At 41.6% G+C, this 24,897-nt stretch overlaps 2 protein-coding genes and 1 long non-coding RNA gene across 8 annotated transcripts in view; all 3 read left to right on the plus strand.

Annotated features, from left to right (window-relative positions):
* rsrc1 (arginine/serine-rich coiled-coil 1) overlaps nucleotides 1-12,962 on the plus strand; it is a 115,886-nt gene extending 102,924 nt beyond the window's left edge. For all 4 annotated transcript variants that reach the window (XM_019887642.1, XM_019887639.1, XM_019887641.1 and 1 more), the window contains exons 8-10: nucleotides 8,277-8,383; nucleotides 10,302-10,406; nucleotides 11,780-12,962. In XM_019887642.1, coding sequence (XP_019743201.1) covers nucleotides 8,277-8,383; nucleotides 10,302-10,406; nucleotides 11,780-11,872 — 305 coding nt within the window. In that variant the 3' untranslated portion in view covers nucleotides 11,873-12,962. The remainder of the gene's footprint in view (nucleotides 1-8,276; nucleotides 8,384-10,301; nucleotides 10,407-11,779) is intronic.
* Nucleotides 12,963-13,152: 190 nt separating this feature from the next.
* On the plus strand, nucleotides 13,153-24,583 carry mlf1 (myeloid leukemia factor 1). 3 transcript variants are annotated; one of them, XM_019887643.1, is made up of 9 exons: nucleotides 13,153-13,713; nucleotides 14,741-14,891; nucleotides 17,733-17,828; nucleotides 20,044-20,079; nucleotides 22,264-22,347; nucleotides 22,431-22,556; nucleotides 22,835-22,994; nucleotides 23,089-23,227; nucleotides 23,712-24,583. In XM_019887643.1, the coding sequence occupies exons 1-9, from the start codon at nucleotides 13,664-13,666 to the stop codon at nucleotides 23,770-23,772; spliced, it is 903 nt and encodes a 300-aa protein (XP_019743202.1). In that variant the 5' UTR covers nucleotides 13,153-13,663; the 3' UTR covers nucleotides 23,773-24,583. The 3 variants fall into 3 exon arrangements, with proteins under 3 accessions (XP_019743202.1, XP_019743203.1, XP_019743205.1); XM_019887644.1 differs by lacking the exon at nucleotides 17,733-17,828; XM_019887646.1 differs by lacking the exons at nucleotides 17,733-17,828; nucleotides 20,044-20,079.
* Nucleotides 13,720-14,421, plus strand: LOC109526376 (uncharacterized). Its single transcript, XR_002170319.1, has 2 exons — nucleotides 13,720-13,985; nucleotides 14,039-14,421. It is a non-coding gene; the product is annotated as an uncharacterized LOC109526376 (long non-coding RNA).
* Nucleotides 24,584-24,897: the final 314 nt, after the last annotated feature.

Here is a 24,897-nt window from a genome sequence, read left to right on the forward strand (position 1 = left end):
ACCCAAAAATGTGTGATGGCTCACATCAGCTGTTTCATTCGGGAACAGAATCGAGGTGGACAAATTATTAGCTTTAGACATATTGACAATGTGTGCATTATAAGAATCGCCCAAAAGCCCCCCGAAAACGAAAACATTTTTCTTTACCACTCAAGTCAGTTAGGTGAGGTACATTAAAATTTTTTTTTGTTGTTGTCATCAAACACATTTTCTGCAAATTTAAAGGCCTATTCTACCTGATAATTTAACAGAAGGCACGCGTAAAATAGACTATAACATGTCATCCGCAATCATGGATTCCTACCTGTTTCCCACGAGGCACACCCTGGACATAACTGGATTCATAGTCTTCCGCCGTCCGCTGTGTCACGCAGGTCGGTTTTATTTGGACATCTTTAGTTTTTATTGATATCTTAACATGAGATCTTTTTTTGTTGTTGTTTTATGATCAAGTTGACATTTTTATGTTTCAACTGATATTTGAACCTGATTGTTTTGTTGGGGGGTGGGTGGAAGTGTGCAGTGGTTTAGAACTACTCTGCATCATACCCTTGAACCTGATTGTTTTTGTTGGGGGGTCGGAGGGGTGGTAGTGTGCAGTGGTTTAGAACTACTCTGCATCATACCGAGATGAATCGGACAAACACAATAATAACCCGTATTGTTCGCTGCATGTGTGATTTTGTCCATTTTTAGAGCTTAATAAAATCTTTGCAGGCCATTTGGGCTTTAAATAGCATTCTAAGTGTACCTAATGATGTGATCTGTGAGCACAGTGGATTATAACAGATTTTGCAAAGGGGGTTGGGGGGGACGGTTCTATGGCGGGTTGTATGACTGTGCCCATGGTGTGTGTGTGTGTGTGTGTGTGTGTGTGTGTGTGTGTGTGTGTGTGCGTGTGCGTGTGTGTGTGTGCATAGTCTTGTGGGAACACACGTTAAACTGGCTTAGCCACCTGCTCTGTCATTGTACATCTCTCTCTTACACACACACACACACACACACACACACACACACACACACACACACACACACACACACACACATGCACAGTGGCGCACAATTGGAAAAGCATACATATATACGTGCATACGGTCCTCTGGGACACACTTGAGACATCTGGCTCCGTCTGTCTCTCTTTTCCTTCATTCTGTGCCGGCCTGTTGACCCCAGCCAAACACAGGCAACAGCAGCAGATCATGTCACTGTTGCAAAATCCTCAACGCTTCTCTGCCTCACACACACAGATGGAGAGGAAACCTAGTGAGATTGTTTTAGAGCTTTCTTGATAATATGCTCCTACTCTGCTTTTCTCTCTGCCGTTGTTTCCGTTCGAGTCAGTGTTTAAAGCTGCTGGCTATTAGCTATGCAAATATTGACATGCAGCTTTGGCCTGCCAGCTATCAATTGAAATCAGCAAATCGATGGCCCTAATAGCTGCTCATTAGCCACTTGATGCATTTGCAGGGCTGAACATCAGGAGCTGTCAGCGGCCCCGTAATCAATACACTCTAAAAGTATTAGCCTAGCAAGCCCTGCACTGGACACCTTTTTAATGAATCAACTTGTCTGTGCACAGTCGGTGGAGCGCTTCTGACTTCTTGCGTTTACTGTTCTGAATAGACAGACTTTTTTTTATTGTTGTTTCTTTGCATATTTTAAAAACAACAGCTATTTTTAAAAAGTTGGGGTGGAGGGGGGGGGGCAAGAGGATGGGTTGTGACACCCCTGACGACTACTACTACTACCAGTTCTTCCTTCCTTAGACTAATGTTGATAATGAATTGGTTTTATATACGGTCGACCCTCGCAGACTTGGTGATTTGCAGAATGTTTTTCAATTTTATTGTTTTTTTACTTTTTACATTTTGTTTTTAGTTTTGCCGGGGGAGCCGTTTGTCCCTGTTTCTTCAAACTTGCTGTCAAACTGAAAATGACAACTCAGTGCCGAGAAAACAGGTGAGCCCTGACGGTCGTTACCTCAGCCATTATGCACTGAGTGGTGGAGCAAGTGGTGTTGCAACGCAAAATGGCAGCCCCCTGGGATGGATAAAAACTGGTGTATTTTTCTCCTTAGTTCATATTCCACCAACACATGATCAATCAGCATGCCGTATTTAGACAAGGGGAGGTACATAGAACAGATTATTGTACGTAAAATAAATCCTTGACTTGACATCCTCTTTAATGAGAACACGGGAAACAATTGTAAACCTCTTCCAAATACAAAACAATAGTGATGTGTTCCATGTGACCACAGCAATTGTGAACAACATATATTGCTTCAAGAAATGCTCTCAAAAATGGAAATATGAATACATAAAGTAAATGTGTACATTTATTTATTACATTTTTAATCTAAGTCAGTTGTACTTTTCTCTACTTGGAGGCCCACCCGATCCAATGTTGTTGTCATGGTGATGTGGTTGCGGGCACCTACCCCAAATGAGTTATTAAATTGGGCCTTTGCTGACTTACGGTAAATTGGAGGGAGGTGTGCAATTCTGACACGATTATCGGTGTGTGCACTCCGCTGGGAACTGTTTTAATGTGTTGGTAAACGTTGTGGTAATGTCTCTTAAATAAGTAGTGGTGGTCCTGACGCTTGCATTGGAGCAGCCTGTTGTTTCAGTCTTCAGAATGGGCCTGCACACATTATTTCTGCGTCCAGGGTGCTCCTGTAGAGTAAAGGACATCTCTTCCGCCCCCAGCTCATCGCCCTGCTAAGCTTAACCGAGCGGTTTGATGCCAAATATTGCGAGAGGTGCACGCGTGTGTGTATGTACGTGTGAGCTTGAGGGTTACACAAACAGCAGGCGCTCGCCTACAGGTAAGGCCCATTGGAGACTAGTGGAGAGAGAAAGAAGAGCGGAGGTCTTTTTAAAGCGAGATTCCCCAGGCGTTGTCGCTGTCATATTCGCTAATGAAGCGCTAGCTGGAAAATGACTAAAGGAGATGGTAAACAACTAGTCGTCGTCATGTGTCGGTGTCTCATGCATCTGGGCTCCGAGATGGAGAGCGTGTGGGCGTATGCTGGGGGGATTCTCGGAGGTGGAGGCTGGCAGCGGGGCAGTTGGCCGGTGGTGCAGCGAGAGAGAGCGCGAGGAAGAGGAGGAGGACGAGGGGGGGTACAGCAGAGATAAATCATTGGAGAGCAGGTTATTGGAAATGCAGAGAGATAAAAGAGTAAAGAAGCCAGTAATTGCCTTAAAGATCAGACTACAAAGCGTTACTTTGGATTTTACAAGGCCAACCAGCAACAAAAGAGTGGTAATTTATGAGCTCGCTGGAAAAGAATAGCATAATTACATTAAAAATTAATGCTAATGAGGGCTAAAATAGGAAATGTGCCTATTATGAAAGTTTGTATTCATCTTCCTTCGGCTGAGTGATGGCTAGTGGCTTGATTAATGGTTTAATTTCTATCAATTAGCACTCCCCCCGCCCCTCCAAAAAAATCTCTACTGAGACGGACCTAAATTGAGTGGTGAATTACATCTTTACAGCTGCACAGGGAGGCACTTAATTGAACCCTTGGATTTTGCTCCGTGAGCATGTGTTTCTATGCCTGGGTGTGGGTTAAGTCAAAATCAGCATTTATGTCAAGACATTGTTATCACTGCCAAGTAACTGGCAGTCATCAAATTAAAATGTACAATGTAATGAGATCCAGTACAACACTCCTGCCTTTAAAATGTCAGCTATTTGTTTCAAAATACAATGTGTTCAAACATTTGCCAGGAAGAGAAGTATCTTTAAAATGTTTCCTTCATGTTATATGAATTATTTTTGTTTTTGAATTTCATGAGATGAATGTGGTTTAGGCCTGCCCCACACAATCCTTTGCTCACTAAAGTTGTTGGTAATATGGGTTTAAATGATAAAACAGATTATTTGATAAAACGACTTAATCATATTATATGAAACATGTTGCATATATCCCTGACGTTTCTGTCCACCCTGTCATTAACTGTCCTAAATATTCCTAAATACTGTTATTTTAATCACAAAAATGAATCTGCTGGTGTAGGAATAGATTTTTATTTAGGCCTGCTACTCCTTTTCAAACACGGGTAAGCCAGTAAATTAATACATAGCACGTTGTATATACATTGAATATTTCTGCTTTGCTCTTTTGTACTTCTTTCTTTTTTATCTGTTGATGGGCTTAATCTTGCTGGGTTTTTTTTTTTTTTTTTTTTTTTACTGTTTTATGGTATATTGTACTCTTATTTTCATAGATGTTCTAAATATATCCGTCCCCCCCAAAACAAATTTTATTCTCTCTCTGACCACTTTGAATTGTTGATGCAGCTCTTGTTTTAGGTGTCATTAGATCTGATGTAATTGAATATATACTCCAATCTCATGCAGTGAATTTGAAACTCTGCCTCTTAAATGAATACAATATCAAATCAAGATTTATTGCAGTTTTTGGGCCTGCAATAAAGCATGCGGTTATTTTTTCAGCTCCACTCAAGCACAACAAGTACTGCAGTAATTGAATTATTTGGGGGGAATCAGCACTAATGGTAAATTAAGTCGCTCGTGCTTCGAAAAGTCAAGTGTTCTGCAGGCCCTCTGAGCATCTGACATGTGCTATTGAACAGCGCCCTCTTGCGGCGACACACTGTCAACTGGTTCTTTCCAAGGCTTTGAAGGTTCCAAATCAAGCCGCCCATTGGCTTGTTTGATTTTCTCGGCTGCTCTTGCACTCCTAATCAATGAGGTGGACAAACAGCTATTTAGAGCGAACAATAGCATATTGATCCACTTGTCAACGAGGCTGTCTGTCCGACTCATCTCACTAATGATTCCCACTTTTATTTGGAGGCAAATGGAAGAGCACATTCTCACACCCTTCACTTTTTCTACCACTGGTTGAACTTTTGGATTGCAATTTCCCATTGTTATCAATTACATTTGGAGTGATTTACTGATTAGGCTCCAGCTCGCCGCAAAGACAAAACAAGTGCTGTACAAAATGGATGGATGGTTAATTCGTTCCAAAGTGGCCATCATGAAACCTTTATTTCCTGTGTACAAGTGACGCTTTATAATCATACAAGCGCCGTTTATTTCTATCTTCAGCGTGCTGAGCCGACATAGCGGTTAGCGTTTTGGTTGTTTACTGACCCCAAACCGCTGGATCCATGCAGTGATGAGTTGACAACACATAAGACTGAATATAGGGGGATGTAGCGATGATACACTCAGCTGTTGTTTCTGGTTCCCCTGTTTTTATGCTGCGTTTAATCCTAGTTTGAAACTGTCATAAGCAAAAGCAACATGGGCGCCGCTATTAGAGTGCAGCGCTCCTGCTGACTGTCAGTCACAAATGAAACACAACTAGTACTACTCACATAGTCACACAATCTGGCCTTCTTTGTGCCAGATGTTTTCCAGTGTTTATTAGGGTAATATAGAAAATATTTACTGCAGCAGGGGAATTCACATGTCAAGGTAGTACTGTTGTTTAGTGTATCGAATCCCCTTTCCTGTATTTCTACCCACTGTAATGTCTTGAACAGCGAGACAGAGAAAATCTCTCTCTCCCTCTCACTTTCCTCTCCTCACTGTCACACAGAATAGCCTAATGCGCCGACAGTTAAAATCATTTGTCATATAATGTGTCAATATTAAATATCAACTTTGACCTCTCTGAGCCTCCGAGTGCACTCACCCCCCCTGCTATTGATTTTTCCAGTCCGCCTCCGAGCTCACCGGCCTGCGCTCTCAAGTCCATTGTGTGTGATTTTGTTCATGAAATACATATCTGGGCTCCTGACATCTGACAAACAGCATGTGAGAGACATCTTATCTACCCATAATGTGTTTGCCCCCCCCCCCCCAAAAAAAAATCGGAGGTCCTAATGGATGTAATTTCTGCCAAGTGAATGAGCGTGTGTCTATGGGTTTGACATTGATATTGCGTTGAGGCCACGCGGTGAGCTAGTGGTTAGGGCATCAGCCTTGCAGTTGAGAGGTCCTGGATTCAAATTTCAGCCGAAGCTGCATGGGATTTTGGACTCCCACATTCCCAAAATATGCACTTCAGGTTAATTGAAGGCTTCAAATTGTCCATCGGTGTGAATGTGAGTGTTTTTTTATGTGCCCTGCGATTGGCGAGCAAGCAGCTCAGAAGGGGGACCCTGCCTCTCACCCAAAGTCAGCTGGGATAGGCTCCAGCTCACCAGCAACCCAAATGAGGACAAGTGGTATTAAAAATGGATGGATAGTTTGGTCACCCTTTTATAATACAAGGGAAGGATGACATGAAAAGGAAATGAATAGTCTTCATGTACTGTACATCCATGTTGAATCGGTGGTGGTGTCGTGACTTCATCAAGCAGTCCAGTTGCCGGAATGACTCTCATGGCAAGCTGAATCGTCACTCACTTGTCCGCACAGCTTCAAATCAAACCCGTTTTGTTTGAGCGCCATTACGGACCGTGTTATGATGTGTGTGTGTGTGTGTGTGTGTGTGTATGTGAGCGAGTCAGTGAAAAACTCAGACAAATATTCATGTATTCATTAAACACCCTGGCATTATGATGATATACTGCGACACCCATCCTGTTACAGATAATGGATTGAATTAATTCCTGCTATTTAGCTCTTTGTGTGTGTGTGTGCGTGCGTGTGTGTCTGTGGATGCTAGTATGGCATGCGTATGTGAGTGAGCTACAATATGTACAAGTATGACCTCTCAAGTTGAACACAATCTCTTCACAATCTATGACAAAGCCCCCATAGGAAATAATGGTCGGAGTTCCTGAGTCAAACTGTAACCATCATAATACTTACTGTAAATGTGTTAAGTAACTATTAATATTCTTAGCGGTCATATCAGTGTTTAACCAAAGCACCTTCCTGTAATATTACATTCAAACGACGGAACAAGCATACATTAACGTCAAAAGCTAGCAGCTAATGTGAGCGGATTACACCCACGCAGGGATGTTTTACTGCGGGAAGCTAGCTACCAAGTGGCAAACACTTGTGGGATTCGTAGGCAGATTTCCATTAGCTAAGTGTGCATATTTTGCACCTTGCCAACTGTTACCAGCGAATGGTAACTGTCACTGTGTCTTGACACATTTTCTGAAATGGGCAGATTACTAAGAATTTTTTTGTTTAATTTTATACTTGATGGCCGCGCAGGCCAAATGTGTGTGTGTGTGTGTGTGTGTGTGTGTGTGTGTGTGTGTGTGTGTGTGTGTGTATATATATAATTTTTTTTAATCTACACATACAATTGAGAAGTCACTTTTCCATCACTTATTACTCAAAATACTGCTATGTCAATGTCACCTTTAATGCACTGATAGAAAGATTTTCAGAAATGTTATGTGGTGTACAAGATAGGCATGTAAGTTTGTGACCAACTTGATTGTGTTTCCCCACATTTATGGGAACATTTCAAGTTTTCCAGCGTTTATATATTTGAAGTATCAGAATGATACTAAATGCCCCCCTCTCTTGAGAGTGTGGGCGTACTTTCACGTTGCTTGCCCAACAATTGAGTGCTTATTTTGATGACACCGCCCAAATAGTTGCACACATGCGAGATTGACAGATGGAGAGATGGGCGAATGCAGGGGAGGACGGATGGATGCGGAAACGAGGGATGTATATTGACTGACTGGTTTCAAGATTGACAGTACCACAATAACGGTGCTGTTCATATATTTTTTTTCTTCTTTCCAATTGCAAACTTTCCTTTTTGGTAATTCCTCCTACGCTTGTAAAAGCTGCGCTTTTTCAACAATGTACTGTATGATATGCACAGTCCGGACGTGTTTATATGCAGGAGTCATTTACTGAAAGACCTTCCCTGTCTTTATGCATGATTGGACTAACCGCAGCAACAATAGTCTGTGATCCACGAAAACGCTATGAAACCTAATCCCATTTTGTCTTCCTAATGAAATTCCACTGCAGCCAGTTTGTGTTCATATTTGTGATTATTTTACAATGCATTATTCCCGGTGTAATTTACTCTCATCTTGTTAGCATTTATTTACCGTCTTCGAGGGGCTGCTGCCATGCCCTTGGTGGCGCATCAGCGCTCTCCCTTAAAGATTAAAATAACATCCCATATGTCACATTACACGTCAGGGAGCGTTATGCAGACAGATCATATGTAATCAAGTGGTCTCGCTCCGAACGGAATCTGCCGCCACCGTTTGGAACATGGTGAGGGGCCGGTGACCCCGTGCAGGTGCTTTTTCTTCACACACCTCCTCCCCTGCTTTTTTTTTTTTTTCTCCTAGAGGGAACTTCACTCGAGGACCAAGTGCGAAGGATAAAGGACATCGAGGCCATCGAGAGCGACTCCTTTGTTCCACAGGCTTTCAAATCATCCCGGGACGACGTCAAGGTGCAGTTTTTGCTCCCTCATTCAATTCTCCTTTGACAAATCAAACGTTCCCATTCAGACAAAATGGTATGTCCTACATCTGTCACCCTCTCAGATGGAAACCAAACACATAAGTCGTTATTGAAATGTTCCCCCGATTTGATTTGTTGGTGATCTTTTGAGAAGATGGGCAACACCATGTGACATAGACTTTGTGTCCACTTTGGAGGACGCTGGCCAAGGTCGAGACCCACAACAATCGTGACTCCCACCTCAGGCAGGACCTTGTCAAATTAAAAAAAAAAAAAAACAAATTAAAACTGCACATTCTTTTTGTTTGTAAACATTAAAATAATTCTAGTTGCTTTTATACTTCATTTTGCAACCAACATTTTCCCAAAATCGTGTTTGTGTGATGAGTACGCCTTCAAAATCTGTAATCGTGTTAGTACATACATCATCCTCAACTCTAGTTTAAAGGTTTAAGAACTACAGTATGTAGTACAAAAAAACAAATACAATGCGCTGGATAGGCTGTGATAGGGGAATATTAATGTCCACATAAATAAACCTTCACTCATTAACTTCCTTTTGCATTGAAGCAGCTATCGAGTTTCAGCAAAACAGGCCTTCTCAAATGGCTCTAACCCAGCTAGTTGCAATCATTGTTATTCGTTGAAGACTTCTCCTGTGGCTTTCAATCTTGCGCAGACATAATGTGAAGCTCCCGTGGAAGGGGAAGTGTTTAAGTGTCCAATAATTTGTGGACACTTTTTATAAGTTAACAATGTATGAAAATAATAACAGTAATAACAGACCACCAAGAAGATGACAACAATCAGTGGAAAAAAAACATGAAATTGACCCAACGACCTTGTTCAAAGGTTTCTGCCCGACAGCGTTGGTATCGTTTACTGTACATTCAATTTACTTGGGAATTTTTTTGTGATTTAGGTTACAAAGGATGGGAAATTTCCAGAAAGTATCCAGCACATTTCCTTGGAAAGTTAAGCTAATTTTGGAAACTTTCCATGAGATTTATGGGAATATTAATAATATTAATATTATTATATTGTTTTGTATTCAAGCGTAAACTTTTTTGATGAAGGTGCTGCGTGTGTGGACCTGTTATTGTGGCCATATCTGTGATATTTTTCCAAGTTGTTCAAACAGCCTCATACATGGAACAGCCTTCCACTGCCACCTGGTGGAAAAATGTTGGCATGTCATTGAAACCATCCAGGTTGTTTACTCCATAGTATTTTTGTTTCGATGTGAGTCAGATGCTTGACAAACCCCTGCCCCCCCGCAAAAAAAAAACCAAAAAAAAAAATATATTTTTTAAAGAAAATCAGGAAAACTGAAATGCATTTAAAAAAGACATAATCTGATCAAGCAAATACAGTACTACACAGTTCACACTAGTCCACGCAGGTTCACAGCAAGTATCTTGTCTAACTTACAGACAAACTTCAAAACCTCAAAATTCCCACCAAATGCAAAACCACCATTGAAGGAATGTGAGTCGCAAACATCACAACTAAAGAGGCGAAGCCACCACTAGAAACGCAAAAAGTAGATGAAACAATGCTACAATTAAAGATGTTGACGGGTTGTGAAAGGTTCCACGCACATAGTTATTGCGTGTTGGTGTAATATTCTCTTATCATCATCCACTGTGCTCCTGCCACCCTCTTTCCCGATGTCTTCACAAACAATGCAGCATTACGGTTTATCGGTTATCCTCTTCAAGGCTGTGCTAAATCAAGTTCGGAATTTCTAGCTCCCTACAGTTTCCAACCCATGTCATAATTTCATTGAATTAGAATGAGAACATGCATATTCATTCCAATCATTTTTATGCTCAGTATTATTGCAAAGTGTTTTTGATTTATTTTTTTATTTTTTCCACTTCAACTATTTCTGTTTTTCATGTCAGACTGACCCTGTGGTGAAGCATGAGTCGGACAGGATGGATGACGCCGACCTCAGTTTTCCCCTGTCCATTGTTTACAACGACAGCGACACTTTGGCTCATCCCGCTGTGAGTGGTCACCATGACAGCCCCTCACGACACATTCCGTCCCAATCTGGCGCTCCGAACTCCTTTGTCCACACGCTTCATTGCCAGTAAAATACTGCAAGTAGCATGAACACTGCCACCTGTGCAGTGTCACCTTGCATCGCATAGCAAGATCCTTACCACGTCTGTGTGCGCGCGCATGCCGCATATCCTTCCCCAATCACCTCCTCCTCTGCAGAGCAATGATGAAAAACGAGAAGGAAAACTTTCAACTGCACTAATGCTCCCCAGGGCTTCCCACTCATCTATCTCCAGTGGGCAAACTGAGTTATGACCTGACGTATGCAGATAACCCCCTCACACATATACGCACACAGCATATATAGACACATCACGGCCCTGCGACAGGCTGATGTATGGTACCAATATGCCCCAGGCGGGCCCTGGCCTCAGCTCCGATCCCAATTAGAACAGATGAGTCACATTAGTCCTACCCACATCGTATCACCACACACACACACACACACACACACACACACACACACACACACACACACACACACTTTGCACTCCGACACTAGCCCAGGGCCGACTGACAAGTGCTCATCGGTGTCGAACAAAATTACAGTCAAAAAAAGCATCGTCAGATTGGGAGTGAAGGAGTGACATGTTGCTCTCTGATATGCATGATCACACACACACACACACACACACACACACACACACACACACACACACACACACACAAACACACGCACACGCAAGTGCGATAACACAACAAAATATCACCACACAATCCTTCAGTTTCATGGTTTTACTTCCTAATAAGCACTTCATCAGTGTGCAGCAGTGTGTTCTTATTAGAGCAGAGCAGTAAAACAATCGACTTCAAATTGAAATCACAATGTAGTAGAATTCCATTTTGAAATCACAAGGGCTGCAGTTTTTTTGGGGGAAAAAAAACGACCTAATTTCTGTTTCTGTATTTAATTTCCCACAGAGTATTATAAAAGGTATCTGTCCATTCGGCATTCAACTATAATGAGATGAAAGTCAAGTCCATTGCGAGTCGAATAACCGATGACATCACTGATATTTGTATTGTATTTATAGTATTGAGTTCCTCTCAGAACCATGCTCCTCACATTTAACCGAATTGAAGCCCACGAACAAGAATCAAGCAACACTCCCTCAAAGAAAAACCTCAGACACACTCAGTATGTGCGGCTGTCTGCTTTGACTGGTCGGGTTGGTCGAAAAAAATGACAGATGAGTGTCCATAATCACAGCGAGAGAAAGGAGAACTGAAAAAAAAATGTCACAAGTGTCATCGTCACCATACATGGCACCGCGAAGAATCAAAATGTGCCCTCTGTGCCTTCTGTCCTTCACAGCTGTTCATGGACAAAGAGAAGGCTGAGGAGATGTGGCTCAACAGGCTGATTTCACTGCGCCAGGAGAGGCTAATGGGAAGTCCTGTGTCCTAACCAAGGAACGCCAGGAGATCCGTCCTCTTCTCAGGATACCTTTGTTTGGGGACATTCATCACGATTCTAATTGTTGCTTCATTTTAGTCTGTCTGTTCACTTGGGAATTTAAACATATTGAAACCATGATGTGAATCTGGTTTACCTGCTGTGTTAGTATGCGCTTGTCAGTTAAAGAAAACCCTCCCAGTTAAAATGACAGCTTTGACTTTAACATCTTAGTACAGTGGAAATAAAAAAAAAGTCTACACACTCCTGTTCAAATGCTACATTTTTGTAATGCAGTATAACTAATAGAGAGGTGAAGTAAAAATAAACAAGTGTGCACACGCTCTTATAACTGGGGATGTTCACATTTCACATTCAAACTCATTCAAACTGTTAAATGGTAGTTAGCGGACCACCAAGTCCTCCTGATTAACTCCAAATAATGTTTCGATGTTCTAGCAGTCTTTTTCCTGCCCCAAATCATGATGCTTCCACCACCCTGCTTCACTTTTGGTGATGAGTAGTGTCTGCACCAAACATAACTTTTGGAATCATGGATTTCATCAGACCAAAACACATTTTCCCACCTGACACTTTTGGCTTTTTCAAATACCTTTTTTTGTTTGTTTGTTTTTTCCTTGCAAACTCCATCTTGCTTCCACGAATGAGATGGGGGGATTGTTGTCACGTATTGCCAGAAATTTCTGTAGCTCATCCAATGTTGTCGTCTTCATTAGCCTCCCCGGACAGCTTTCTGGTCTTTTCAGCAATTCTGGAGGGATATCCAGTTCTTGGTAATTTCTCCACTTGATGACTGCTGTCTTTGCTGCGTTCCACGTTTTATTCATGCCATTTAAAGTCTACTGCACCCCTTCCCTGACTGATACCTTTGAGTGAGACCCCACTGATGATGTGGAAGCTCCCTGCAGATAACCTTTCAGAGTGGCAAAAGTCTGTTTAATGATTTATATGTGTCTCTTTTTCTTATATAACCGGAGAAAGTGGCTTTTGAACCAGGGATGTGTGGCCTTTTTATATCCAGTGAATCCACGGATTGTCCTAGGTCAACAACTTAATTAATAAAAGAGCTGCTTTAAAGTTATCTCTTTTCCTTTTTAACTCTGTGACCTTGTTGGCTGTGCTTGATGCTGTTGAATAACGGGTTCATTCACGTCTGGATTTTAATTATCAGGGACAATATAAAGCAGTGTAAAGAACCAGAGCCGTGCCTATTTATGGAGCGTTGCAGATGGTAAATCTATACCCGGTGTGGGACACTTTGTCACTCCGACATCGCCTCCAAATAGCCAGTGTGGTAATGAAGTCCTACATACAAGCATGTTCGAAAGTAAGATCGACCACTCCTTAACCACAGCGATAACATTGGTTCTTCACGTTATTTGATCCTAACACGCTGTCCCGATACTGTGAATGGTAAATGCCATTTTGTAAGAAGGTATGTAAGTTACTCTGTAACAGTTACTTAGCGTTGACGAGTATAAAAGAGTGTGAAATTTTGGACTTTTTACAAGAAGCTTCGAGAGCACCGTCGTCATAGCAACCCTCAGCGACACAACAACCTCGTGGACGCAAGTAGTCTTAATCGGCCAATCAGAGGACGGGATCACGTCACATGGTTGAATGTCCCCGTGTCCGAAATCATCTAACCCCGCCTCTATGGTACAGTACTGTATTTACAATTGAGCCCGCCGCACCTGTGGCGCACACGGACTATTATGGTGATTTAAACCGTTTGTTTTATCATTTCCTTATTTTCTTTTCGTTCACGGCATTTTCATCGAGATGTTCAGAAGCGGCAATTTTGGGGACTTTGATGAGGACCCTTTCTTCTCGTAAGTTGTTGGTTTCAAAATGTTAAGCTAGCTTGTTTAGCACTCGTGGAACGGGGTCAGATGTAAAATAATTTTAAAATAGAATGTTGGAAGATTTTTTTTTCGATAGATACCGGGACAACCACCCGTAAAAATGGCACATGCATCTGTATTTAATTATTTGCGTGTGTGTGTGAGAAATGTATTTTAATTTCTTTATTTAACTTGAAATGTTTGTAAAGGTTTTATCACTGAACTAACATGAATTTTCTTTTAAGTGTGTGTGTGTGTGTGTGTGTGTGTGTGTGTGTGTGTGTGTGTGTGTGTGTGTGTGTGTGCGAGAGAGAAAAAAAATCGCTTTCTGCTTCGTGTCAAGTTCCAATTTTGTAATTAGATTACGTTAATGATCCTCAAATACTACTTTAAAGATTGACAGTTACTCTTATTTCTGTTCTAAATGTAGAAATGTGCTAGTGCTCAGTGCAGGGCTTATCTTTCTCGTGGAATACAGGGCCAAATCCACTTGTACTCCCTGTGGTGTTATGCTATCACTGAATTAAAGTTTCAAAAGTGCAGTCCATTTATTAAGTACAATTCAGTTGTATTTGTCTTATTACAATACATTTTCTTTTAATTTTTCTTTTCAAACATTTATTTATGTACAGGTGAAGTGTTAATGCTCAAATTGTGCATTATGTTCAGAAATAAAAAAAATGACTGGGTTGACAATTTGTCTTGTCACATTTAATAGCAAGGTGTGATGCAGATTTCAAAATTTAATCTATGAACAACCCAATTGTTTGAGGGCTAAGTATTAGTGGGTTTTATCAATTAAATATAAAGCATCTCAGCCCTCCATTTTTCTGTATGCCGCCTTTGGACGACGTTTAGACACCCCTATTTTAAAGGAATGTCAGGAATTACAGTGGATGCTCCAAACTCTCACAGGAAGTAATGGGGAAAAAAACCCAGAATAACCTGAGAAACAACACCTTTTTAACCATACAGGCAATGTATTAAGCAACATTCTTAATCGTCTCCTGTGTAGAGATCCATTCCGAGCACACCGGGATCACATGCGCCAGATGATGCGGAGCTTCTCTGAGCCATTTGGCGGACGCTTCATGCCCAGCATCATGGACGGAACAAGCCGCGACCATGATGCAGCAGAGCCTCCGGCATTGAGGGGCGAACACAGGGTGAGAACATGAGATGTATACGATCCGATCAGCTGCACATCCAACTAATCCACACGTGCCCATCTCATTAGTTTAGTTTTACAGCAAGCAAACTATGAAGGCTTAAGTGGAGCAACACTTGCACATGTTAGTGTCTGGTTTCGAAGAAGGTCAACACCCTTGGCCTCTCCAACCGTTATATCTGTCACCCAGAGCAGTACTATTTATAGGCCATTGTTCACTGACACACTACAGTTATTTTGCAGGTAGAGTGTGAACTTTGAAAAGTGGTGGAATTTGTTCCAAATGTACTTTACAACAAAGCTAAAATAAAGAATAATTACTCCTGTTAGACATGAAAAAAATCAGAAGTTGTTTGCAAAGCAGAGCAGTCATCGGTTGAACTTCAGTTTTCACAATTACTCCGTAAAAAGTAGGATTTAAACGAAATCTTATGAAAACTGATACAATATCATAGTTTAACATCGGGCTGCACGATCAAATATTCTTTTGGTGTATTGCATTGATTATCTATTAATCGAGAAATCTGAAAATTTATTTTGCATTAATAAACAAAACAACATGAGCATGTGAGGTGCAGGCATTGTTTTTGTCCACTTGGGGTCGCCGCCCTTGCGTTCTACTGTAGTATCTGTGACTTTGCATGTGTATGGCTTTCAGAGACCCGGCCTGGTAAGTGACATGGGCATCAGCAAATGCGATTGTAGAGTTGGCTGTAGCCCATTAGCCAGTCCATAGCTGATTTTACATGGAGCCTTGTATTCCAATAAGAATGAAATCGAATGCTCAGTTGAATGAAAATGTTACATATAAACACATGCAAGCATAATCGGACTGGATTTCATTCGGATTCACAAGGGTGATCTCTCTAAAGCTTCAAGGCAACAATTTTCATCAACCTTATTTTGTAATTGAATTATGAGAGTTATTTGGTTCATCGTTGCGCTAAGCTCAACTTTTTGGTGGTCCTCTACAATGGTTGATTTCAGTGGTTGTTGTTATTTTTGCAAAACCAACCGTGATCAAACTAATATTGTCTTGGCCGTGAGTCAGAGGCAGTAGGCTAATGGAGACCAACCACCATTTTGTGTTCTCTCAAATTTTCTCTCCCACACCACTTTCATTGTCATGAGAAGTGGCGATTATTTCCCAAACAATTGACCGTCGTGTGTCTTGTGCCAGCAGTCCTCTCACCTTTAGAAGTAAAAAAAAATGTACTGTACCCAAACAAATTGATTGATGGTTGCTTGGGAAAAAAGACGGACTCAAGTTCTGTACCCGTTAACCTTCCCTCGAATCAGGACAGGAATGTGAACGGGTTGAATCCCTCCATGTCATGGAGGCCCATATATTTATCCTTGATAATGACTTTCACCACAAGCTTGCCCTCAATAGGCAGCAACTCGATGCCTCTTAATTACTGCAGCCTGTTGCCATTAACTACATAATGCGTCCTTGCTAATGACCTCAGTGACTGAACCCCAGCTATCCAAACACTTAATTTGATCCTTTTGGTTTGCATGGGGGACAGATATCCACAAAGGATTTTGCTGCCTGATATAATCTAATCAAATATTCCAAATACCAGTGCACCTCCACTCAAGTGTGAACTATAGTACTATCCTTTCATGTTCAACAGAAGGGATGGAAAGTATCAGCACCGATACTGTATGTCTGTACTTATACTCTGACTAAAAACAATTTAAAACAATGCTCTGCTGTACTAATACACTAATACCACATTAACATATAACTTCCAAGTGGAGTAGGGCCCGTAGTAATTGTGTGGCGGTTACTTTAAGGCAAACACAGGTGACAACACCCTAAGCAGAGGACAAAATGGTCTCTGAAAAATGGATGATGAACCCCGCTCACCCCGTCAGTTGCTGCTTCGGGCTGTCCGGCAAGAGAAAGGAACCTTTGGTGTGATAAAGTTTCACTTCAGTTATCTTGTCACAGTTACATTTTAAAACTTGTGGTCTACTCAAAAAGCAATCTTTTTCCGGACAAAGAGGCAGCGTGGCATCCGTAATCCAATTTGTATATCTGCCAGACCATTTTTGTGCTTCATCTCTTATTTCTCCTTGGACTCTTATGTACTGTAGCCTATGTACTCATTACACATAGGGCCCCTGAGTTTTCAGATACTAGAGCTAAAATGTGACCCGTCTTAGCAAAATGAGTCGGAACACGCTCAGATAGATTCAGAGAAACAGGGCACTCATGGTTCAATAGTAACTTCTACCTCTTTCATTGATTAACAGTTCCATTTTCATTGTGAAGTGTTAGAAAATTGCATTATGTAAAAGACACTCATCAAATAAGTCACTCATTACCAATTGATCATGACCTCGCCATTGTAGATAGCCATGTTGGGAATCTCCAAAATATCAGGCTCGATATAAAACTGATGAGTCCTTTTTTTGCTCAGGGGTGACTTGTGCATGGGCGTTGAAAATGAGTGCAAACGATACATGTCCAATTAAAAAAAAAAAAAAAAAAAAAAAAAGATTTTTACCGATGAAAGATTTACTCACAGTTCCCTTATGGCGTTGTTCCCCACTGTGTATATACTGGCATCCTTGGCCTTTTTGTTTTCTTGGCGTCGACACATAAGGAATTCGTTGACCGTCCTAGCTAAACATCGCTGTCGGCACGCAGCTCAAGGGGAGCGTGTCATAGCTACCTATTCCTATGATGAATAAAAATGATGATAATGATGCAATGATTAACATTGACTACTGCATCGCCTGACTGAGACCATTTAGTTACTGACACCTATTTACACCAAAGGTTAACGTGTTGAGTGAACCTAACATGCATGTTTTTGGATTGTGCCAGAGTACCCGAAGAAAAGCCAGGCAAGCCCGAGGAGAACACGCAAACTCCACACAGGAAGGCTGCAGTCAAGCGATTCCAACTACGAGCTTCAGAACTGTGAGGGAAACGTGTTGCCCCCCTTAATACAATAAAACCTCAAAATCCAATGTCTCTGAAAATACACGTTGGGAATTCAACCACAAAAAAATGTTTGTCACCTCAAAGCTTAAAAGGCCCTATCGTGTAGTCATAAAATCAAAGCAAAGGCAGTGTTTTTGTTTACATTGGTATGACAAGAGTCAACCAAAGTTAAGCATATACGTGTCTGGCTTGTTCAAATCTGACTAAAAAACATTCCTAATAGAGTTAACTCATTTACTACCAGCTCTTTTCAAAGCAGTTCCCCAGATTGCCAGCTGTTTTAGAGCATTTTGGCTGATCTTTAACCACCAAACCCTCCCCCCCAAAAGTTAATTTTACCCACTTTGCATTCTATTTCAATCAGCGGTTGAACCAAACGCAAAAGCTATTATGTTAAGCAGAACATTGACTTTGACACTCGTGGGTTTTTGTTTTTGGTGCGGGGGGGGGGGTTGCTCCTTTTGTGACACCTCAAACAATAAAACGAGGCTAAGAAAGGCCTTTTGATGACAAAATAATTATTTAATCACTGCATAGCTCACGTTAAATGACAGTTGCATTTTTACATCGTGTTCATCATTCACTCCATGAACTGCACAAAAACTCAAAATATTTGGTGTAAAAAGTAAGAATTTGTTCGTGTCATTGTATTCATTCATATTTGTAGTGGCGCAGTGGGGCCAGTGTGTGTAAGGTGCGTGGTGGCCCGACACAATGCCATACTGGCCCAAGGCCATTGGGTTACAGATTCTGTAACATAATCTTTTAGTTGTTATAGTGGTTGACAAAACTGAATTTCATCGACAAGCTGAGCGCGACCCTCGTCAAGGCTTGTCTGCTGAGAAACATACTTGAAATGTGGATTGTATACTCATATAAAAGACACAGTTGGATTTCACTTGACGAATATACAACTCCAAGGCAGTGAATGAGTTAAGATATTGTTCTATGGTACCTCTCAAAACTGAGCCTTATTGTTGTTTCATCAAGATTGGTGCAACTTTGCTTCAGTGTCACAATTTTTTGTTAATCGTGGTTGGGATGGAATTTAAACTTTTTTTTTTCTGAAAATAAGGCATAATTGTCCTCGTATTCAACCATGTTCTCGTCGAAAAGTAGAAAAGCAAATCGTGCTTTAACACATTGGCTTCTTGAAGATGTGTCTGTTTTTAATTTTGTTATCTGGTTTGCAACGCATTCAATTCCCCATGGGAAAGGTAGTTCCTTCCATTTACCTTTCATGGAGTTAACGGCGCAAAGAGTGCTCACATTTCCCTGCTGTCTCCTGAGAGTAGCCATTCACTGCTTCATATCACCTTTCATCCTCTGGGCACACTTGTTTATAAATGTACCATCACGCAGTGCTGTTTTTGAGTCTGAAAAGAATTCATTTTTTTTATTTGTTAGAGATATTTCTTACCGTATTGTTGTTTAGATTCGATTAGAACTGGACTGTAGCATACTGAAAGGTGTTTCTGATCATGCGAACAGCCAAAATATGAGAACCAAACTCTCAGTATGATGCAGTGACCAGTGGGCCCTTCACTACAGGTTCCTTATCTTGTACCCTCGCGCTCTTCTGTTCAACAGCAGTCATGTCTAAACATAAGCAGGTCACAAATGGAAGTGGCATTTATTTGTCCACAGATGCCACCGTGGGATCAAATTGGCTTGCGAGATAGTGAGCAGGAGTGTTTTATTTACATCAGCTTGACCTTTTGGGGAAAGAGCTGAGTGAGCGGAGCAGAGCAGCTTTGAACTCTGCAGCCCCTGCGTAGCCTTCCCAGAATGAAGCTCAGTTTCAGTGTTAAAGCCCACGCTAATCTCTGGCAATGCGACCCAATTACACATGGAACACAAGTCATTCAACACCACGCTGATTGTAGCCCCCTGCACATAACACACACATACATAGATAGCAATAGATGCCAAGATGCTAAAGTGGGGGCTGCGGATTCATAAACACCGGCAGTTTTGTTCTCGATAAAAAGCCCCGTCTTCTTGTCCTTGACACTCAAAGCTTCAATTTCCATCATTTTAAACTTTCACATATCAGAAGTATCACTTTCCAAGGTAAACCAGACGATCTCTGGCGAACCCCCCCGACTTTGTGTGTTCTAACATTTTCTGTGCCTGTTCTGGACCTAAAAGTCTATGCTTATTTTTCTTATGATATTGTTTCAACCTCCAGGACCTCAGTCGCTCACTGTTGCCCTTTGACAGCACGGTGAGTAGATTGCTCTTCAAGTAATGTTCACCTGTTAATCAATTATTGTCAAATGCATCCTCTAACACTTCCTCTATGACCCATCAAAGTCGCCCAAACTTGTGGGAAGGTACTTCGTGTACCAAAAGTCACAATAACTTATTTTCTTTTCATTCGGACAGAAGCAAAATCAACAGCTTCAGCTTTGCTGTTTTTGTAAGCCTATCAACCATTTCCATGCCTGTGGCTTGCCATATGCGCTCTGCCAAATTGCCGCCAAGCAAGAAGATTTTTTTTTCTGTCCTCGACTGCAGTTCAATGCCAGTTTTAGAAACTTTATGGCCGTTACAGTGCTTCAACATGGAATACAATTTAGCCTATTTGTGATTAACAGTAGCAGGAGGGCTCCTACTACCACAATGGTTGAAAACACCTGACTCCTAGAGCAGACATTCGCGCAAAGCCAGGGAAAAAGTCTATCCAGATGGCTGCACTCAAACTCGGCATCTACAAAAGCTTGATCCAGCGGATGCCTCCCGAGTTCCAGCGCAGCCGTCTGGATAGACTTTCCCTGGCTCTGTGCGAATGCCTGCTCTAGGAGTTTGGCGTTTTCATCCATAGGGTTAGTAGCAGCATGTCACTCTACTCTCCGCTACAAAACAAGTAGCTGTCTTTCAGCTTTTCATATCCACTCTCTCCCCTCCCAAGTTCCTGGTGAATCTTTTCCACTGCCCTATGATAAGCACATATCCTGTCTCTTGGAACTTGCCATGATATCGTAAATTGCACTCCACATTGGCAAACAGCCTCTAAAACTGGCTCTGATTTGCATTCAGGCAGAAAAAACGTCTTGCAACACTGCTTCAGTGTCACTTAACGAGCCATGGGTACACGTTTGAAAATAAACTGCAAAGCCTAAGCTGTCAAAATGATGATGGCCTCACATCGATTCATATCTGTCCAAATGATAACAGAAATGAAATCCAAAAAACTGTATCGTGTTTTTTTTAGGCGCCTATTCAATTCGTCCATGTATTTGCATAACCAAACAAATTGCTCGATTTGCACACCCAAACAAACTCGATTCAAAATGGTTATTGAAGAATCCCTGTATATTTCATATTTTTTGTTTTGCTACTACCTCATTTAAATAAAAATGGTGCTGTTGTCCATAGACATTAAAATCTGAAAAGAACGCAAATCTGTTAGACAACCAAAGAGTGTTTGTTGCAGTGTTTCTGCGCCTATCAATTTGATTTTCTTTAGTTTTCCAGCAAACTAAAGTGCATGTTTTTGGCGTGTGGGAAGCCAAATTACCTGCAGAAAACCCAAACAAGCATAAGGAAAACATGCAAACTCTGCGCGTGAAAGCCTGACCTTGAGATTGGAACCCCAAACCTCAGAACTGATGCAGACGCGCTAACCATTAGTCCACAGTGCTTGCATGTCAAATGTGAAACACTGTAACCTGGCAAAAGGGACTACGCAGGCGGCGAGGGACTTGAGACGCATGACAATTTTTATGACTTGCGACTTGCTCAGCTAAAGCCTATGAAATATTTATACTCTCTCCTAGTTCATGTTCATATAAATTTAATAGGTGTGAATAAACATTTGTGTATGATCAATGAAAAAAAAAACAATCATGCCAATATACGTTGGGACTGTTAGAACCAACCCATGCGATAACTCAGTTAGACTTGTTTAAAATCGAGCGAGGACTTGACTTGCTTTGTTCTCGCCGCAGTAACTTGCTTGAAACGTGAAGGCAAAGGCTGAACGTAAGACATTGTATCGTTTTTTTTTTTTAACCAGGAGCCAGGGATCAGCGGGTGTGTACACAAACAGAACTCGACTGCATCACGTCTTAAAATAATAATGAGCTGACAATTTTACTGCAAAGTATGTCTACTCTTCACAATTCAATCCTAACCGGTGTCCAAGTCATGAAATAATAATTGTTTGTATGTGGGTTACGTTGCCTTGGTTTATGTCAATGTAAGTAGGTCCCAGCGTGGTGAATGTCCCATTTAGTTGATGTAACAGACATGACGCATATAGCACGCCGATCCCAACGCATGTTTTGTTTGTACATGCACGAATATAGAGTTGTTTATGAGCTGATAATGCCTCGAGAGCAGGTGGCATCCAAGCATAACCATCCGACTGCTACGACTATTTTTTGTACCTTGTGTGTTTGCGCAGGACCCCCCGACGAACCCTTTTGGCATGTTTGACAGCATCATGACCAACATGAGGAGCAGGATGGACGGGATGTACAAAAACTTTGTGAGTTCATGGCAAAAACCGTTTTCATGTCTCTTATGTTTGCATTGCAAGTAAAATGGCGTTGATTTGCATTTGTGTGTCAGGACATGTCCACAGATGCAAACACCCACTCGTTCAGCTCCTCGTCCGTCATGACGTATTCCAAGGTTGGAAACGACCCTCCAAAAGTCTTCCAGGCCTCGTCGTCGACACGCCGGGCCCCAGGAGGTGTAAGTGCATCAACAGAGGGATATGTTGACCCTCTCATGGAGGATCGGGCAATCCGGGTCACCAAACTGTCAACTCAACTTTATTTAGACAGCTGTATTCAGTAAAGCTATTGATGGCTCTCTGACAGTAGCAATCAAAACAGATTATTTCTTTTTGTAAAAGTTGAATTTTTGATGCAGTCTCAAGACTAAAGCTGTACCTTTTTTTTTTTTTTTTTTTTTTTAAGGTGAATGAGTTGAATGATTTTCTCCCTATCGATATGCTTGTTCATGTGCAGGTGAAGGAGACAGTGAGAGCCTTGAAAGACTCTGAAAGTGGTCTGGAGAAGATGGCCATCGGTCACCACATCCAAGACAGAGGACACGTCATTGAGAAGAAAATGAACAAGAAAACGGGAGATAAGGAGCTCATACAAGACTTCCAGAATATGGATGAATGTGGGTTAAGGAGTTTCATCGGTGTCATCAATTGCATTGCATTCATTTTGCTTGTCCTGCCCTTCACCTTCACATTCTGACTGTGCTCTCTTAGCTGAAGCACAGTCCTTTGACGAGGAGTGGCAGAAGGAGTTGTCCAAGTTTAGGCCGTCTGGCTCCCCGGCTCAGCTGGAGCCGCCCCGACGTCGCAGAGGTCAGCAGGCACCTCTAGCTGGTCCTGAGCGGACCCACAGGTTAGTAATGTCATAGGGTTCCTCCATTGTGAGACAAATAAAGGTTTTCTTCACAAACAACTCAGAAAGCAGCTGATAGATAGCGTTTACGTTGTCTATTTTTGTGACGCCACCACAGAGGCTTACCAAGGATGACAAAGAGAACATATTTTCTCTTGCACTTGTCCTCATTAGAGTCACAGGTGATGGTCCCTATCCCACTTGGCTTTGGGCAAGAGGTTGGGTATACCCTGGACTGGTTGCCAGTCAGTCACGGGGTACACTATTAATACACACATACACATTTATAGACAATTAAGAGAATTAATAAACCAAACGTGCACGTTTTTGGAAGTGGAGGAAATCCATACTAGCCCAGGGAGAGCATGCAAAGTTGAGAATCAAACCCTGAATCTCTGGTGTTTGATTTGGAGGTTCTGCTATAACCAACAATCATGAAAACATAAAACAATGGCTTTGTTTAATGTTTTGTTGTCTTCCACAGAGAACAACCCAAGTCCAAACCTAAAAGTATCCTCAAAGCTTCCAACTCGACAAAGCAGTAAAATCATCAACATCCTCGCAAATCTCAATTGCTCACACTACACACATACCGGTAATGGTACCATCCCCATGACTAAATCAGATGGAGCTGACCCATGAATTGAAATGTGACACATTTTTGACGCTGTTTTACTGGTCACTGCTTCTCAAGGTTTGTTAGTGTTGCGCAGTTTATGCGCAGCAACTTGGCGGTTAGGCGACTTCCTCTGCTCCCATCTCACTACGTATTTTCAATAACAGTCACATCTACCGTTTTGGTGGCAGTGGCACAAAGCATTGAGGAAGTCAGGAAGTGAAGCGTTGCAACTAACAGGATAACCGTGAAGAGTTAGCTGGATTCTAAATGAGTGGACCAATTGGTGTCCTCCAAAGAGATAGGTGAGAGATGGACAGTAAGTGGCAGCTACGCAACGCCTGAAGAAATAAGCGTGGATGCTACCACAGGTGGTTTTAACAGGCAGACAACCAAGCTGTTAGTTTTTTTTTTTTTTCACTCTTAACCCATGAGACACTAGCTGTTTACCTACATGATGGATGCTGAAAAAGGAATTCGACTTAAAACTGTCACCATAGGGACGTAACAACTTCAGTTACTGACTTAGGAATCACTATTGCACTTAAAATAGGTCAAATGTATCTTGCCGAGTACCTGAAATGTCTTGTATCTGCTGTAATCTTTGTACAAAGGAACATTTCTTTCCCTTTTTTTGTATTGTTCATTTTTCATCCAAGCTCAATAACGCCATTTGCAACTGTTATTGTATATTTTGAATATACATTTAGCATCAAAAAATAAAAATGTCTCCACCAAAATGTGTCGACAGCTATTTTGGGTCCAAGCAGTTGAAATCAACACTTTACAACGAAAGCATAAGTTGGTAAGTAATCGTTTGGCACCACCTACTGGATAAAATTAAGCACAACCTTTTAAGCCCGCTTTGGAATTGGTTACTCCTGACCACCCTTTACGAAATAATGTTGACCCTAATTTATTTACGACAGTAACATTCAAAGCAACAGCACGCCGAAGTAGTTAACTATGCTCAATACTTATAATACTTACTCATGAGTAAGGAAATTCCTCAATATGTGACAGAACACTCCTGTTGTGTGCGCAGCAATTGTTG

Source organism: Hippocampus comes, unplaced genomic scaffold (assembly GCF_001891065.2).
Source record: "Hippocampus comes isolate QL1 unplaced genomic scaffold, H_comes_QL1_v1.1 scaffold6, whole genome shotgun sequence".
In the NCBI taxonomy this organism is placed as follows: Eukaryota; Metazoa; Chordata; class Actinopteri; order Syngnathiformes; family Syngnathidae; genus Hippocampus; species Hippocampus comes.

What these genes read in the sequence shown, in the direction of transcription:
- mlf1 (XM_019887643.1), top strand. Translation starts at nt 13,664, where the DNA reads ATGTTCAGAAGCGGCAATTTTGGGGACTTTGATGAGGACCCTTTCTTC. An exon ending in GATGAGGACCCTTTCTTCTC is followed by an intron (nt 13,714 to 14,740) that starts GTAAGTTGTTGG and finishes TCTCCTGTGTAG; the next exon opens with AGATCCATTCCGAGCACACC. An exon ending in CACGCCGGGCCCCAGGAGGT is followed by an intron (nt 22,557 to 22,834) that starts GTAAGTGCATCA and finishes GTTCATGTGCAG; the next exon opens with GTGAAGGAGACAGTGAGAGC.